The sequence below is a fragment of the Phalaenopsis equestris genome, unplaced genomic scaffold, assembly GCF_001263595.1.
Source record: "Phalaenopsis equestris unplaced genomic scaffold, ASM126359v1 Scaffold000002, whole genome shotgun sequence".
In the NCBI taxonomy this organism is placed as follows: domain Eukaryota; kingdom Viridiplantae; phylum Streptophyta; class Magnoliopsida; order Asparagales; family Orchidaceae; genus Phalaenopsis; species Phalaenopsis equestris.
In genome coordinates, this window is record NW_018164444.1 from 70,576,812 (window position 1) to 70,596,011 (window position 19,200).

The 19,200-nt window shown below is 33.7% G+C and overlaps 2 protein-coding genes across 4 annotated transcripts in view; both read left to right on the plus strand.

Annotated features, from left to right (window-relative positions):
- The window catches only part of LOC110026871 (protease 2), a 68,981-nt gene extending 55,469 nt beyond the window's left edge, over positions 1 to 13,512 (plus strand). Inside the window, exons 7-11 of the mRNA XM_020728063.1 lie at positions 10,094 to 10,459; positions 10,965 to 11,030; positions 12,311 to 12,359; positions 12,449 to 12,572; positions 13,228 to 13,512. Of these exons, the coding sequence (XP_020583722.1) occupies positions 10,094 to 10,459; positions 10,965 to 11,030; positions 12,311 to 12,359; positions 12,449 to 12,572; positions 13,228 to 13,309 (687 nt within the window). The 3' untranslated portion in view covers positions 13,310 to 13,512. The remainder of the gene's footprint in view (positions 1 to 10,093; positions 10,460 to 10,964; positions 11,031 to 12,310; positions 12,360 to 12,448; positions 12,573 to 13,227) is intronic.
- A 5,112-nt stretch (positions 13,513 to 18,624) lies between these two features.
- The window catches only part of LOC110025463 (TOM1-like protein 2), a 26,742-nt gene continuing 26,166 nt past the window's right edge, over positions 18,625 to 19,200 (plus strand). For all 3 annotated transcript variants that reach the window (XM_020725961.1, XM_020725976.1, XM_020725969.1), the window contains exon 1: positions 18,625 to 18,790. The gene's annotated coding sequence lies outside the window, so the exon portion shown is untranslated. The remainder of the gene's footprint in view (positions 18,791 to 19,200) is intronic.

The window sequence follows — 19,200 nt, forward strand, 5'->3', positions numbered from 1 at the left end:
GATAGGAGTTTTGAGAACTGATCTATTCTCTTTTTCAGTGTTTTAGATGGATCAGTGCCTCCTCTCTCTCACCCCATTTTTGTTCTTTTTTTTTCCTTGCTTCTTGGTTCGGTTTTCGATGTTTATGTCCGATGCATAAGTGTCCACGTATAGCCTTTTGCTATACGTGAAACCATCAAACAAGGTCGCAAGTAGTCGTTTTGGGGCGTACGGTGTTGATGATAAATGCACACCGAAGATAGAGCAGAAAGATACCCTATCCTATAATATCAAGATTCAGGCATTTGATGAACAATAGAATATGGTATCCTTCACCGACATAAGTCTAACGGTAGTCGGTTCGAACCTCCTCAGGTTGTTGGCAGTCCTATGCCCGGTAGCGTAATCGATTCGTGGACAACAAAAATTTCTAATAAAAAAAAATAAGTTTTGATAAATTATTTTCAAACAAAAACACACTTTTCTAAGAAATAAAATTGATAACTCCTCTTTGCATGTCTAAGAAATTGTGTGTATGTCTAAAACATAAATTTTAAGAATACGTTTTAAAATTGGTTGTCCACCTGGCGAATACCTGTTTAGGCTGGGAAATAGCCCCCTAAGTGAGGTTCAAGACACACTTCTAGATGAGTGGCGGGTTTTATATATTCGGGTGACCGAGTAGCCTTCGTGGACCCTCGAGAATAAATATAGCTGAGCCTAGTCCCATACGAATGCTTGCGGTCCCCCTCATCCGAATTTTGTTTTTTTGTTTTATCGAAGCTTTGGGACGGGACACTCGTGTTACTTTTTCTTTCTTTCGGGATTTCCCCGGGATTAGAATTTTCCCAGGAGTTTTGAGGATTTTCTTTTACTTGAGTCTTTTTCGTTGATTTTCTCGAGTTTTTCCACTTTTCCTCGGGTTTCCTGGACGACGTTTCTTTCGGAATTTGCTTTTTGAGATGCATTTAGGTTTGCTATACTTAAGGAACAGCGGATCTCACGGGCGTACATGTTTGCTTTACATTTTACAACAATTAATTTTCCTGTTTCTACCTGCTACTGCTCTTCCTGTAAAGCATGTTACACTTGTCCTGTTTTCTACCTACTACTGTACCGTACAACATGTTATGTTATTCATGTTTCCACTCGCTCCTGTTTCTTCTCGTATAACATGTTATACTGCTCCTGTTTTGCCTACTACTGTTCCACATGCATTATATTGTTTGTTCCTGCGTTGCACACTTTATATTATATAACTTCAAGCATGTTTCATTTTTGCATAGATGTTTAGAGGACTACAACCATAGGGCCGTTTGATTTAACACTATAACTGGACACCCTAGAAAACTTAAACTCGTCATGGCAAGGAATTTGGAGCTAGCACGGTGGGCAACACAACCATCTTCAACAGCATAACATATCTTCCCCAGCAAAACCATCCATTTTTCTAGAAATTAAACAACAATCCATAGGATTTCGAGGTTGTTCGCCTAGCGTGACATAAATCCTCCACCTTTTCTTTAGGCATTCGTATAGCTCTGCCGTACGATTTAAGCCCTAAACTCGTTCTAGGTTCTGAGGCATTCGTATAACTCTGCTGTACGATTTAAGCCCTAATTTGTTCTAGGTTCCGAGGTTGTCGTCCGGTACGACGTAAACCCTCATATCTTCTAAGCGATTTGTGTGGCCCTATCACGCAAATATAAGCCCTAACTAAATAAAATTGGCAGGATAAAACACTTTAATATTTTCTTAGACTGAGAAGTCACTGAGGTTCTCCTCAGGATCTGTGGCTTCCCCTAGTTTCTCTTCATTTGGATTCCTCAGCAATGTTCCAGATTTGAACTTTTCCCCTTTCACACCTCTTCGTCCGATTTCGTTGAAAAGTCCTATCCTTTTGACTTCTTTGAAGACATTATTCCCTGATTTTTATCGAGAGTTTTCTTAGGTGACCTAGGTCATTTAAGATGTAATTAATTATAGGGGCTTGCCCTTATAGGAAGTTTTTCCGAACCCAACTTAAAATAAACCCTATTTAATTATTTGTATTAAATAGGGGAACTTGTCGGCAAATAAAACGGTTTCGCAGACCCAAACAGATGTCATATGTTTTCTTAGTTTATTTGATCGAGTCTCACCCTCAAGTCTTGTGTTTATCCCTCGGGGTAGATACATGATTTGAGGTAGAGTGCTCTTTCATTTAAACTGTGAAAAATATGAGGTCAGTTTGATTTCATATTTTTCTTAAGACTTATATATATATATATCTAAATTAAACGTCCTTCCGAAGCGGGCGACAGAATTTCGATTCCGGCGACCGACAGCTTCTTACGGGCGACCCCCCCAAACTTTCTTTTAACTTTCTTTTAGTGCCGACAAGCCCCCTTTAAAACAAGGGCAAAAAATGTAACATCATCACATTTTACTTTTCTCTATACACAGAGAGATCATTTTATAAATAAGATACGATTGATACGACACTTTACTGTTCACTCTTTTCTCTCTCTCTCTTTCCTTATTTACATTCTTATCATTGGGTGCGATTCACAAACAAATTAGGATTCAACACTTTCATAAAAAATCAAATAAATCAGAATTGAATGTCATTTCATTTGGGATGCTGTGCTTTTCAAGTAGATTGTCACTTCTCATAGTTGTAGCTAATTAATATATATCTTCCAACCTGAAGGGAAGAGTTAGCATAAAAAAATATTTCATAAGGGAAGTATTTAGTTGTAGATCAGTACTTTGTGTTCATTTCCTTATTGTAATTATAGTTTCTCTATTGAATAAAATATAAAAAATCACCCTTTAGTAGAAATGACTAGCTTATGGTTTTTTATTAATCATGAATAGAATTGAGTGCCATAAAAATTGATATGATGAACTTCAAGGGGAAATGGTGTTTTCAAATATAAATTAAAGTTATGCAAGTTATTATTGATATAGTATTGGCTAGCTTTATAAGCTGATGTAAAATCCTTGTGATGAGATATAGTGGACGTGCATGTAGATGTGGATGTACTTACAAAGATATTCAGAAAGGATTACCCTGTTAGGTCTTATTTTTAGATGGAAGTTTTGATAGGTAGGTATCATCATACTTTTGTTGGTTCTAAATAAGCAAATCAGAAGGGCTCGAATTCCTTCTAATTTTGCTAAATGGATCACGTAAATGATTTCTTTATGCAAAATAAATTTCAACAGCTTCTTGAGTGAAGCAAAACAATTATCACTTCTACTCCATTTTAAGTGTCATGTCCTTTCTGTACTGGGTTGATATCTGATAATGGTATTAAACCAAGAGTTGTTTCTAGTTAAAGCAAATCAGAAGGGCTCCAAATCTTTCGGATAGGCAGATTTTGATAAGTGGATTATAAAAATGGTATCTTATGCATAAGAAATTTCAACAGCTTCTTGGATCATAAAAATGGCTCCAATCTTTCTGAGAGGCTCCAAATTTCGCAAAAATTATTTCTTTTTCCAAAGCTTAATGGACCATAAGATGGTTACTCTTATTCCAAGAGAAAGTCCAATTGCCTATTCAGTGAAGTAAAGCAATGTGTTGCTTGTGCTCTTTTCTGCTGTGAAATGTCCTTTCTATGCTGCTACGTTGACATATCATTAAATTATTGGACTAACCTGCATCTCGATTTGAATTTTGACCAAACTAGAGAGTACTTGCATTGTAGAAGGAAGGCTGCTCTATACTCTTTTAAAAAATAAATATTTAGTTTGCATTTATTTGGATATAATATTTTCATGAATACCAACCAATTAACTCTCCATAATTTCTTTCTTGTTTTGAAGGATATATTTGTACAAGTATGTTTAGGATTGAGGATGGTTACAATGCATAGAACAATAGCCTAATTTTTTAATTTTTTCCTTATTCCTTATCTTTCTTTGTTTACTATACACTATAGAGCATTCCTTTGTTAATTCCTTCCCGGTGAACAGACCCCCACTGAACCTCTCTTCCCAGCGACTGGACTTTACATTCCCTCTCTTCTCAAATTCCTTTTGGCCATTATCAAATATATCATGACCATTCAACTCTTAAAAAACAACTATCCTATATGGAAATCACAAGTCCTAAAATTACTCACAACGAACGTTTTGGAGGCTTTCTCATAGGCACCGCTTCCAAACCCTCTAAATATATCATAACTGTCAATGGCCTACTTTAATGTAATCTAAACTACACAACTTGGCTTCTAATTGATCAAAATCCAACTGCTACAATTAATGTCACCATCAGTCCAACCTAGATATATAAACTGACATCAGATAATGCTTAAAAAAAAACTTGGGTCAGCCAATCGGTCTAAAATTATTCGGCTAAAAAATGAGGTACATCATGTAACCATGAGCAGCAAAATCATGACCCAATATTTGAACAAGGTCAAATCTATAGTTGTCAACATTGCAGCGACTGGCTCTCACGTCGATCGGGAAGACATAATCCTATACATACAATAGACTACCACAATCATTTATTGCCTTTAACAAGGCTATAAGAACAAAGGTCCAACCTATAAGACTTGGCGACCTCTACTTATTTTGCAGGGAGGAAGTCAATCTCATCACTAAACTTAACAAAGAAATACAAACAACTAAACCAAACATCTCTCTCTTTCTTTTCAACTAGGCTACTCATCTTCTGAAGTAGAATGTGGCCATGGACGTTGGCATGTCTTTTTTTTCTTAATTTCCTTTGCATTTATCACATGTTTTTTAATGAAATTATACTTTAAAGAAATATTATTTTCATGTTTATCTTACAGGTATAATACTTGGAGCGGATTGGAGCTGAAACTGAGGCGAAATAGAGGCAAACGGGAGCAATGGGGTGCCTAGGCTCCAGTCTTTGCTCAGAAAACAAAGAAGACGGTGCTTAGGCGCAGCAGGTTGGCGCCTAAGCGCCCGAACTGTTCAAGGGCGGTTTCTGCACGCCCCAAGGAGTTATTTGACAGATCTAGACGTTTGGAAAGGCACTTTTTGGGATTTCTAAGTCCTGAAATTCTCTAAGAAGGCCGAGAGGTCGTAGATAGGAATAGAAAATGTAGATTTTTACCTTTTCTGGAGAGATTAGTGAGGGGATTTATATAAATATTTGTAAGAGATTGTATTAGCATTGCATGGATCAGTAGGAAATTTTGTTGGAGGGATTTTCATCATTTTTTCAGAGGAAAAAAAACTAAGTATTGTGCTCTTTATTATCTTGTAATTGTTGTAAATACTTATCTAGTGGATTTGCTTTGATTTAGTGATGCTTTCTGTTGTGTGTGACACCTAATTTGCAAAGTAGAATTCTTATATTTTCTTTTGCAATGAATTGGATGAATGTTTAGGATGTTAGGATGCATGTTATAATATGTTTTTCATATCATAGTGATGGTTCTTACTTCATGCTTTATTTACTAATCAATCTAGTCAATTGGTATGCTCAAATTTTTTGTAAACCCATAAGTTTCGGGAGGGCTATGGCTTTAACAACTAGGAGGAACCAAGTTGAGCTTATGGATAAAGAAAAAGTAGTCATAAGATTCAGTGCAATGGTAGGGAGATATTCGTTGATGGGTGCAAACTGGTGTTTCTAGGGTGACAGACTAGATTCCTAACCAATTTGATCTAAGGTTTCGTACCTTAAATTTAAGATTAAGCCAATTAGAGGGCTATTAGGAGAAGGAGACTCCAGGGTGACAAGTGACCCGACCCGCAATTACACAGTAAGTTAGCTTTCAAAAGTTGACAAAAAACTTGACCCAATTTATATTTAGCGGCTAGTGTTCAAAATTGAAATTTTATGAAATTTAGAAAACGGTTTACACAATAGGGGTACTGTGCAAGTATACGTATCGTTTAAAGTAATATAGAATTTTCTTTAAATACCCCAGTATCGATCCCACAAAGAAGCAGGGTAAGAATTCACTTAGGCTAATTCTATTCTACTACTATTAGGTCTTAGTTTGGAATTTTTGAAAACTTTGATTTTCCTAAATTTACTAATTTTACGCTAAAATTATAATTAACGAAATTAAATAAAGACTGACTTTAAGGAGACTTGTTAAATTTTGGAAAGATATTAAATAATTAAAATCTCTTTCCCCTTGCGAGGAGATCATAATTAGTGTAGGAATATAATGTTTAAAAATCAAATGTGGTTCTGTGATAAATAGGAGCAATCCTATTATTTATCCTCTTTAAGAGCGACAAAGAACATTAGCTAATCCAAAGTTTAGTCCCTAAATTTGTGGTTAGACTGGAAAGATACTAACTCTCACTCCAGAGTTCTCACATTCCCCTCGCCTAAGGGCTAACATCTCTCTTTAGTTTCCAAAGCCTGGACCAAATTGATGATTTTAGTCTGTCACTCTAAAATCTTCAATTCTACGTCCATCAAGTATATTTTCCTATTAATTTGCACTCAACCCCATGGACTACATTCTCATCCATGAAATCAAATGTGCTTCTTACTTAGTTGTAGAAAACATAGCCCTCTTGAATCGTATGTTTTACAATAAATTTTAACAAATCAATTGGTCAGATTGATAAGTAAATGAAGATCGAAGTTTGAATCATCACAATTTATGGAATTTTAAGAGCACTTCTACTAAACTACATTCCTACACCTAATTAATTCTCATCACAAGGAGAAAGAGCAAGGAAAAACAACTCAATAAGCATGGAGAAAACACATGGATTTTTCATTGCAAATGACATTGAAAAACACAACTTTATTGCAGTAATTTAAAGCAAATACAAAAAAGAGTCCAAAACTTATCTTTACAGAAGATTCACGTCTTTCTTGCAAAGCAAATAACAAACCTTACACTTCTTCCAACGTTCCAAAAGCCACCAAGACTCCACAAGAGACTTCACCTCTTACACACACACACACACACACACACACACACACACACACACCACCTTGAAGAAGCACGCCTAACTCCTATCTGAATCTCTCCTAAACTCTTCTCTAGACTCCTTTCATGAGAGGCACCAAGCCCCTCTTTTTAAAGAAACACAAAACACATCTTCACTCTAAGAGACACAACTCTTCACTCTAAGAGACACACCTCTTTACTCCAAAAGAGACATCTCTTCATCCAAGAGCCTTTCCAAGTGTCTAGATTCATTGAACCACTCCATGGGGTGTGCAAGTTGTTTAGAATCTTCCATAACATTCCAGAATAGCCCAAAATCGCAAAAAAATTGTCCCTTAATCGTTTCTGGCGCCTAGACGCCACCCTGCAAGAAGCTCCACTGTTTTGTCTTGTTTCGCTCCGTTTCAGCTTCATTTCGTCCCGTTTCAGCTCTGTTTCGCGCTTAATTGTTATTCCTACAAGATAAGCATGAAAACAACATTTCTTTAAAATATAATTTCATTTTAAAATATTTGATAAATGTAAAAGAGATTAAGCATAAAAAGACATCGAAATGTGTCAGGTCAAAATTTTCTCCTTGCTCGTTTTGGCTCCAAATTACATCATTTTTGCTTCCTTTGCTTAACTTCATTTCTTGTATCTGAAACAAAAAACATGCAAAATATCTGCCTTTAAAGTACAATATCATTAAAAATAAGCCTAAAATATATACACACACACACATATATGTGTGTGTATATATATATATATATATAAATCGGCTAGAATTGTCACCGTGATAATCTTAGTTATTTTAAGGAATCGACCCTAGATTAACTGAGCCATGTTATACACTCGGAAGAGGATAACTTAGATTTTTGCTCCTATTATCACTGGCGACATTAGATTCTAAACATCTCATTCCTTCACATTATCTAGGTCACCACAAGAGAATGGTAGTTCTTACACCTCAATATTCACCAAATCAATTTATCTAGTTAGGTTTAACTTTAGATTTAGGTTTGTATTTAGGAATAGTAGTTAGAAAAACACCCTTAGTTGACATTCTAAACTAAGACGTCACAATAGTATACTAGAACTTAGCCAAAGTGATTTCTTACCTCGCTTCCCTGTGGGATCGATAATCGGGACTCCATTAGAGTCTTATATTACTTGAACGATGTGTATACTTGTGTAGAACCCCTAGTGTGCAAACTATAAATCAAATTTTGGACTCTATAACATATCCATTTGACACACTAGCCGCCTAAAGAAACTTTGTCAAATCTTTTGTCAGGAAACTAAATAACTGCGTGACTATGGATCGGGTCAGACTTACATTGTCTACCTGCACCAAAAGCGGAAAACTCTGACCACAATCAAATTGATGAGGCTAATCATCCTCCGCTATATATAGCCCAATGCCAGAATTGGAGAAAGCTCCATCATATAGCTGTCAAATGTTGGCAGAGATCTAATTTCAATTATCCCTCTCCAACACAAGCTCTCACTGCTCGATCAACAACCAATGCACCATCCTAGATTCTAGGCTTAGGGGCCTCATCTTATCTCACTACCAACATTAAAAATATTCAATCTCCCACATTGTATGAGGGCTCAGACCAAGTCGTTGGTGACAAAAGGTCCACTCTCTCCATTATCAATTCCAGCACCGGAATACTAACCACCCCATACCTTAAGCTTCTACTTGCAAACTTCATGTTCCTTATATCTCTCACAACCTACCATCTATTAAAAAATTAGCTTCTGATAAAATTTCCACATCTCTTTTAAGGTCTATAACTTTTAAATCAAGGATCTGAACACTTATCAAATACTACTCATGGCAAAAGTAGCAATGGCATATCTTCCATCTCCAAATCAACCACTTCAACTTCCACCAGCTGCTTCATCTTTAGAACAGTACACTTCAACCTTTGGCACCTACGACTTGGGCATTCGAACAAAGTCACGCTCTCTTCCATTTTTGCCTAGGACGAATAATTAGACATTCCTTGTAGTCCTAAGTCTTGACATCATTTTTACTCGACTAAAATTCATAGATTACCATTTTCTTTTACCAAATCACATATGTACAAACCTCTTGAATTAAGACATTTTGATATCTAGAGACTCTCCTTCACTCTCTCAATAATGATAAAAATAATGTCTCATTTGTCAATAATGTTACTCGCTCTTTTGTTGGGTATTTCCCATTATTCAAAAATCTGATATGCCAATATCTTCTTTAGAAACGTTGTCAGCCCCCATTTTGCGAAAACCATTAAAATTCTCCGGACAACTGACAACTACGAATACAACAATAACCTTCTCTTGCAATTTCTCCAAACCCATGACATCCTCCATCAAATGACCTGTCCCTATACACTGGAGCATAACGGGGTTATTGAATGTAAGCATTATCACCTAATTGAGATTACACAAGCCTTACTTCTACACAACCATCTATCATAGAAGTTTTGTCTCAAAGCACTTCTCACAGACACATACCTCATCAATCTCCTTCCATCTAAAAAAAGAAAAAACCTCCTATCCTAAAATACCAAGCACAAATTACCATATCAACTACTCTACCGATGACCTCTAGACTACTTCCATTTGAAATCATTTGGCCGTGCATGCTTTCCCTTGCTCATACATCAGACAGCTCACAAACTTGCACCAAAATTTGAACCTTCAATTTTCCTCGACTACTCCTGCTCTCACAAAGGTTATAAATTCTATCAACCTTCCGCACGCAAAATAACAACCTCCCATCATGTTCTTTCTGAAATGCTGAACAGAGGAAATCTCCATGTTGCAACATATAACCCCCTTCAAACATCTCATTCCCACCTTTCACGATGCCTACTCACAAATTCAGCAATCAACCACTGTACCCCACCCTTATAAGCAACTACATCTCTTTAACCCGCCTCGGCTCAGCATCCACCACGTAAGCCTCCTCTTCTGGAATTAACCTCGCCAGCTCCAATGCACTCTGCTCTTACTATCACAAAAATTCCACCAAAACACGCTATGATTAAAAGCCTTCAATCCGGACACCTAAAGCCAATGCAAATATTCAAGCTATCCCATTTGAAATATTTTGGATCGCATGATTCATATTGTTTTGTTACCTTAGCCACTACTTTTACTAAGAGAAAGATGCGCGTAAACATTACATTATTCAAGAAACCTAAGCATATTTTTGCAGTGTTAATAGCTTCTTCTGTTAACAGGCATGCATAGATCCCAGTTTCAAAGGGTCACTCTTATCATTGGTCGATAGGGGTTTTATATACGCAATAGCTCACATCCGTGGAGGTGGCGAAATGGGAAGAAAGTGGTATGAAGATGGAAAATTGCTGAAGAAAATAAATACTTTTACTGATTTCATTGCCTCTGCAGAATATTTGATCGAAAATAAATATTGCTCAAGAGAAAAGCTTTCAATCAATGGAAGAAGTGCTGGAGGCCTATTGATTGGTGCTGTGCTAAATATGCGCCCTGATTTGTTCAAGGCAGCTGTTGCTATGGTTCCTTTTGTTGATGTGGTCACAACAATGCTTGATCCAACAATCCCATTGACTACTTCAGAGTGGGAGGTAACTTTTTTACCAAATTTCGTTCATATATTTAATTCAAATTATATTTAGGGGAATTCGCATACACAGCACACAATTCTTGTGTATTTACATAGTACACTCCTAAACTTTCATTTCTACAGGCATAGCACTCAAATTTTTAATATCACATCTAAAATAGCACTATCATCACTTTTTAAAAATGAAATCCACTGTTTTCATGAATATGTTTAAAGCACCAAAGTGCTATGCATGTAAATATGAAATTTTAAATGTGAGATTTATGGTACATAAAAATTGTGTGCTGCTTATGTAAATTTAAGATTACTCTCTCTTTCAAGGATAAGTTAACAATTCTTCGGGAGATGCTTACCTATAGTTCCCAGGCTTTCTAATTTGCTAGATTTTCATTGTAATGTAATTTTTTTTAAGCAATGACATTCATCCCCAGTATTTATTGTCAAATTCTACGATTTTTTTTGTTTATCTAATTGTTTTTTTTTTTTTTTTTGAATTTTTGATGTAGGAATGGGGTGATCCTCGGAAGAGAGAATACTACTATTACATGAAATCATATTCTCCTTTTGATAATGTGAGTACCTGTATGGATTTTGTACTGAGTTTGAAGAATTTTATTCTTCCTATGTATCTGTTTGCTCCAATGACTATTTTATTGATGTTTCTTTTGTTAAAATCTGTTATTACAAAAATTTTACTACTAATTGTGATCTCGTTTCCCCTAAATACTTGCTAGTTGTTTCTATGTTTCTTTTCTGTTTGGCTGCTAATTATTTTTTTGGTTTCATTGTCCTTATTTTCACTCAACTTTAGCTTAACATGCCTTGTAAGCTACCATCGAAGAACTTAAAAAACTGTGTATCTTAAGATTAAATTTTGATATTTATTTACAGCAAAATATGCAGAGGTAGTTGGTGTTAGGGAATGTGGACCAATGATAATAAAAAGTTGAGCTTGATATGCTAGTTGTTAAATTCATTTTCAACTCAAAAGTTTAAGCCTATAAGATTGGGCCAGCGTTTTGCTAATTTTACTGAATATGATTTTTAACTATCGGATTTGAAACTATATAAAGTAATTTAACGTGCCTTGACGATATCTTTCTCATATAAGAGATCTTTATATTGCCTATCACTTTCCTTCAAATGGAACCTTTTTCAACATCATCAAATATCATGCATTAAGAACCTTTTCCACAATTTGGATCTATTGCAAGAATAACCTGCAATAGAAAATAATAGAGACCCATGCGAGGACATGTGAGCCAAAAGGGGATCTATTTTCAATTGATAAAGTAGTTGTTAGATTTGCTTTCAGCTAGAATGCTTAAGTCTAAGAGAGAGGACCGACCACTCAGAATTTCTACACCGACAAATTTTACCATTTTCAGATGAGAGACTAAAGGTTAGTTTGTGGGGCAGCTTTCTCACTGCTTTTCTTTTCAATTTGCAGTTATACCTCTATTTAGTTACTATTTTCTTTCGGCTTTTCAGAAATGTTTGTGTGGGAATCTCTTTTTTATAATTAGACATGCTAAATATGATATTTGTGAAAAAACTGTTATCCGACTTTTTCTTAAAAAAATAGTGAAAACATTTAAAATATCTACACCATCTTTAAAGAATTTGATTTCCGCACAATAGCTTTACAATCACGTTTATAAATGTTGAAGTTCCACATATACCAAATCCCTCACAGATTTTAATAGATTATCTCTTTCTCCAATTTCCACATACTTTTCAATAAATCTGAACCGATTAACCTGCTTCCATGCTACAAGACATATGAAGTGGCTCTCGTGTACATAAATTCAAGTTATTAACGCTAAATTAAGATCACATGTACTGTTTATAGGTACGGGCGCAAAACTACCCCAATATTCTTGTTACTGCTGGATTGAATGGTATGCTCAACATTTTATCTTCAATATATGTTACATTGGCTATTTGTAGCTTCATCTTAATTCTCTTAATTTTGAAAATGAAACGGCAGACCCCCGTGTTTTGTACTCCGAACCTGCTAAATTTGTGGCAAAATTAAGAGCAACAAAGACTGATGATAATATGCTTCTGTTTAAATGTGAACTTGGTGCTGGACACTTCTCAAAATCAGGAAGGTAATTCTTTTATTTGGACCGCATTATTTTATTCATGTTATTGATATACTAAAATGTTCACATTTATGTGTATACAATTACTAGGGGCTCATTTTGTTGTTTGTAGTGTAGATAGAATATGTGCTTTATGAAGTTCTGATTTTATTTTCATTCATTTTGAGTTTTAAAATGCAATCATCATTAACATTCATATTGTTTTCTAACTAAATCCATCCAACTGTTGGAATCTAATAAAGTTGTCTGTTTTGAAAACAATTTTTTTTCTCATTTCAAGCAACCAAATTAGTCCTCAGAAGTAATAAAACATGTGTTTCGGATGAGAAAGCTTGTTAAAACAGTGGCGAGCTTTTTTATTTATTTATTTTCAAAAGTACTGATTTAATGAAGCTGCTTGACATGCTGATCTCATTTTTATTTAGTTCAGCATGTTTGGTTGTTATTGGTAAATTTATTGATGCATGACTTTACCTTATCAGCATATCTAATTTTTCTTAAAAAGAAATAAAGAAAAACGAATAAAATTAAATAAATAAATAATCTTTCATTCACATAAGTTTGCTAAAACCAAAAAAACATTTAATTCTTAATCTCAGTTTTGGTTTCTTTCAAAGCTTTAACATGAGATTAATTGAGCTTTTTTTCTTGGTGAGTGTAGATTTGAGAAGCTGCGGGAAGATGCATTGACTTATGCTTTCATACTGAAGGCACTGGATTTAGTTCCACATGCTTCCTCCTAGTTAAGCTATTTCTGGGCCTTTCTTTTTTCTGAACATGCCTTTCACGCATTTCTATATTTGAGCATCTGTGTTTAATTTATTTCCCATATTTGTCCATCTGCTGCATGGTATCCATCCTATTGAGTTGCCTACGGTTGAAACAACAATTATGTATATTTGGACGGTTGGGATAAAATATTTCAATGTTTGTTGGGTTTGTTAAGTATAGGTTTTCTGTGGTGTGGATTGTTGAAATATGCTTTCAATGTTTTTCAGTAGATGAATGTTTTAAAGATGGGTAAGATAGTCTAACATATTTTTTTTTGTTTTCTAATTGTTGTGTTAAAAATGCACTGAGAGAATGAAAATAAGTGGTTTCTTATTTATCAATGACACTATGATGGGCGGCGACATCTAATAGTATTTCGTCTCTTCTAGGGCTTATTTGACAATTTCGATCCCATATAAATCAATTATTATTTTTCATTGAAGTGGTAGAAGGTTGACTTCGCTCCATAAGTAATGAAACATTCAAGGAATGCTAGTCTCTCATAAAATGATCTTAATTGAGGGAGGATTGAATGATGCTTTAATTTTGGAAGGGCCAATATCTATACCATGAGTTTAATTATGAACTTAGGGAATCTTTGAGAGGAAATGACAATGGTGTACAAGGCATTTAAACATGCTTTTAACATCTTAGAAGTGATCTCTCAGGCTTTACACTTGACAATCAAATCATCGATATGAAACTCGACTTGCTTACTGATAAGAGCATTAAAGATATTGGCCAATAGCTCTTTTATACATTGCTCTGCCATTCTTAAGTTAGAATGGCATCGCCTTATAACACTACATGTTTATGGGTCACTAAATCACTAGTATGCTTCCCAAAGTGTAAACCATTTTATTTTTATTCAGTTTAGTATGGCCTCTAATCTTAATAGAATCTAGTCCATCTGTTTTTTTTTTCTTCTCAATATGTTATCATTAGATTGATTCAATTGGTCAGTCTCAATGGTTTCAAATATTATGCTACACTCATCTCTTGAATTAGATTCTAAGCGAACACAAATAGAGCATGAAAGCATCCCAAGTGAAAGAAGTGGAGGTATCGTCGCATTTTACCTTATTGTTTATGCCTCTATATTCCTTTCTTATTATTTCTTTTCCTTGCTAGGCTATCCTTTCAGTTGGATGTGTAAGATTGGGAGAAGGTTAATCGAGGCATTGCTCATTTGATATATTTCCTTATGCTTTAACATGTGGAAGAAAATATTGTCTCAGAAATGGTCTTGTAGCTCATAACGTGATGAATATAAATTTGTTTCATGTCACCTTGCAGTATTACACACCATTCCTTCTATATTTGTTATTTTGTCAAGTGTTGGCTCAAAATAATGGTCTCTACTTTATATTCATGAATACTAGGTCTATGTAAGAGGCACTAAATGATATATCTTGAATAATACAAAAAATCACTTTAGTTATAAGATCATCAATCTAAAGTGGAATTGCAATATAAATTAGAGTCTTCTTACCCTCTTCATTAAAACATTACAATAAAAACTTATCAAAACATAAGATTAACTTGTTATTTTTAGACAGACTAAAGTGTTTAGCTTCATTACATTAACCAAGCCGCTAAGATAAACTAATATTCTATTTATTATGAAGTCATTGACATAAATAATTAGAAAAATGGACATTAAAACCATAAATGCTTAAATGTAAATATTATACATATTGTTATTTTAGGAATTTATGCAATATAACTTGTACTTGGCCTAAAGGTGCCTGTCATAAAAGCACCATAAATACTAAATTTTTTTTAAAGGATTTCCGATATAAGATATAATGTTATACTCATCTTTAGTATGATAAGGCTCATCATATCTTGTGACCCTTTGGGAGCCCTGCATAACTCAATCGATATGAAGTTGAATTTATAACATCTTAACAAAGATAATTCTAGTATGGCCTTTTATTTTTTCTTACTTTGGAAAATCTTATAGTTTGAGTTTCTTTAAGATTATAGACTTTTGAGGATTACTTGCCCATAAACTTATATCATCATTACAATGCTTTTTGGCACATGGCTCAACAAAATAAGTATATCTTTTTCACCGATGGTTGTGTGCCCGCGCGCGTCTATATATATATTATATAACTATGTAGGCGCAGTCAAAATTATTCATTAATTAATTTTCTTAGTGCTACAAGAAGTGGTCTTATAAAGTAGAGTAAACATATTTCTCTTTCATTGTTTACAATTTTTCTTAGAAACATTTTTACCCTTATATTTCTACTTTGCTATGCTATCTTACACTTTTATCTACTTTATCATGATATCCTTTTTTTGGGAGGCTTGAGCAATTCAAATACCTTACCTTTCATAAAGATTTTAAAAAAGAGAGACCATCATTAGATTCGCTTTTTTGCGCTCAATGAGTCTTGTTTTTATGATATGTGGTATGGGCTAATAGAATGATCATCTTCTTCAATTGTAGTGAGAGGACGATCTATCACTCTTTTTTAGAGCCTAAAGGCACATGAGAGAGAAATAAAAATAATAGATATATTCTTGAAGAAGATAGTTAAAACCTTAGTTACCCTTATTTAGGATCAACCAAGAAACTATCTAAAATTGTGATTCCACCATATTGAATGCAATTTCTCAAGTTATTTCTCAATAGGGTAGTAATCCTCAATAATTTATCCATACATCTTATGATTTAGGCCATGGTTGGGATGGTCCCTTCTGCAACATATCTGAATCTAGATCATTTAAACACACTCATTATTGAAGGGATATGCCTATTCAGAAGCTCAATGAAGTTATTATGTCATTCATTTTGCTCTTTAGGTTGTGGGTTGGGTTGGTTATTTCTTTCTTTTTTAAATCATAGTATTTTACTTTGTATGAACTATAGGCTTTCTTATGTTGAGCCCTTTATATATATATTAATTTTTGTTTTCAAATGCCACATCAATGAAATAATCGCCTTCAAATAATAGTGTTGAATCCTCTTAGAACTTTAGGCCACATATTGTACGTGAGTTCACACAACCCGGGAGAAATTTGTGTAAGGAGGGTGAAGGATGAGAATTGATTTGTTCACTAGGTTGTAGCAATATTTACCTACAATGATCCTTCCTCGAAAGATTGGAGAACATGATATAACAAGCAATAAAGAATGAGAGAGGAAGTAAGAGAGACTTAGAGTTACAACGTGAAACTCCGAAAAAGTCCTTGAGAGAGTGTCCAACTGCCCCCCTCCTTGGATCTCTCTTACTTATATTTATACATGTTCATAAAAAAATATTAAAATAGGACCCGTGGTGTATAAAAATTTGTCCGCTATGTCTTGATGAAAATATTACGACGTGGATGTCAGACGGCTCATAAATGGGGATGTGGTATATGTCGATCTTAACTTTTCGCATTATGTCAATTACGAGGATCATTGCTGAAGCAAGCTTGACAAATGATTATAATGGGTCAGTCCGCTATAAGAATCCATCATGTCAGTTTGCCAGGTCAATCCGCCAGGTCAGTCCCCATAGTCAATCTGTTAGGTCAGCTTGGTAGATGGTACATGCAGCTATCACATCGACAAGTGGGGTCAACCAGTCACATTAATAGATTATTCTAGTGGTGGTTGTATCTTTTGAATAGATGGGCTTATCAGACCTATAAGGCCTACCATACATGTTCTTTGGATAAAAAAAATGATTTTTGGTATTTAATAGAAATTAAGACACCCACCTTAGAAATTGGATGTATTGCTCAAGGCTTTTAGAACATTTTCATTAAAAAAATACTTGAGCAAAGAGTGATGGCCCATGGATATTCCTCAGAATAATCTTACTAATATTGCTTCCATAATTAGGGCTTGTATGCCCAATTAAGATTTTTTTTATTTATCTTAAGATGTTATTTGTTAGATATTAGTTTGATTTTTTACTTTACTAGAATTAGATATTTATTTATAATTTGGTATTGCATTCCCACAAATCTGTTAAAAAGAAATGATGTATATGAAACTTGATCGATCTAGAAGTGTTCTTTGGTGGTGAAAAAAAATCTCTTTTGAACTTTATTAAATGGTCAAATAATCACATATCTTCAATTAGAATAATTTAAAGAATCACATATCTTCTTTAAGGGTTATATAACCATGGATTGATTGGTTACTTTCAACATTTATGTTGACTTTTTATTTTTTTGTAAAATTTAGGCATATTATATGATTTGATGGATTTTTACCTATCTAGTTTATATATTTTGCTAAAATTAATTTTTTTTTAGAGGTTTTTCTCAAACAAATTTAAATCATAATTTTTTTAAAAAAAATTAATTTATTATAATCGAAAGAAATCTATTTAAAATGACTCGATAAAAAAAAAACTCTACTGTAAAAGCAGTTTATACCCTCTTAATATTAATCGATCCATCTCTGAATAAAATATAAAAAATATATATTTTAAAAAAATTAAATTCAATTTCTACTGTAAAAGCATGAACATTTCTTACATGTAAGGGGTCAATTTATAATCAATATATTTTTAAAAAATTAAAACTTAATTTTTTTAATGATAATATCATATACCGGAAGGGGTAGAATTGCAATATTTTCTAAAAGTTATACTTAAGTACAAATTTACAAGACTCATTATTCTTGATAACTTCTCAAAATCTATCTATTATGTTATGGATGTCAATATGATGTTAGATATGATTTTTTATTTCTTGAATTATACTATATTGTGATGTGAGTGTTGTATTCTATTTTTATTTAAAATAAATATTTTAATTAAAATAAATTTTCATACACATTTATCTAAAAAATAGACAGTGAGTATATTTCTAAAATTTATAATTATATTTGCTATAAAGCATATATAGTCATTTTGTTAAAGAGACAAAATATAATAATCTTCTTTAGAGCTAAATATTTTATATTTAAAGTGCAAAGTAATTAGTTTAATAGCATAGTGCTTTTCTTAATTACGCGGACCTAAGATTAAAGATTTACACATATACCTCTTAATTTCTATGTATTTACACATCTAACATCTAAACTTCAATTTGTATAAATATGCAACCCTATTTATACATGGAAAATGTATATTTCACTCTCTATAATTTAAAATAATGGTATTTTGATGTGATATGAAAGATTTGGATGACAAAAATATAACATGTAAAGTGAAAATGTTAAAATTGTAAATATATAAGAATTGAGTGGTATGTATGTAAATGTTTTTTTTTTTTTTCTTTTCATATTTCTTTCTGTTATATGAAATAGAAATCTATATAGCTGTGGGTTCTGCTTTCTTTCTCCGCCCATACTCCTTCCACGTGCTAACTGTTCCCACTTTCGGTCGATTTTCTGAATAAAAAACTTGTTTTTTCCATTTTCTTCGGTTCCTCTCCTCGAAAATTTCGTTCAATCTGAGTTCGCTCCCTCCACAGCTGATGGAGAATCTCACATCCTGGTTTGTTGTCTTCCCCGCCCTCCTCATTTTTCTGTTGATTAGGGTTTTTTTTTGGTTTTTCCCGTTAGGTTTCATGCGTGGCATTAGGTTAGTCGAAACTACAAAGAAATCATCATTTCCAAGGCTTTTGTTTCTGAAATCTATTCACTATTTTGAATCTGTAAAATGTAAAATAATTGCTAGTTTTTTCTCAGGCAAGATCTTTGCGCGGCGCCATTGGATAGATATTACAAAATCGATAAACATGAGAAGCAACTTGAAGGCTGCATTTTTCGTGATGATTAACGTCTTTTCTTTTGTTGAATATGGTTGAATTTTTCCTAGAGTTTAGCATCCCATCATTCAGCTTAAAAAATTGCCTGTTTTTTTTTCATATATATATATATATATATATATATGAAAAAAAACAG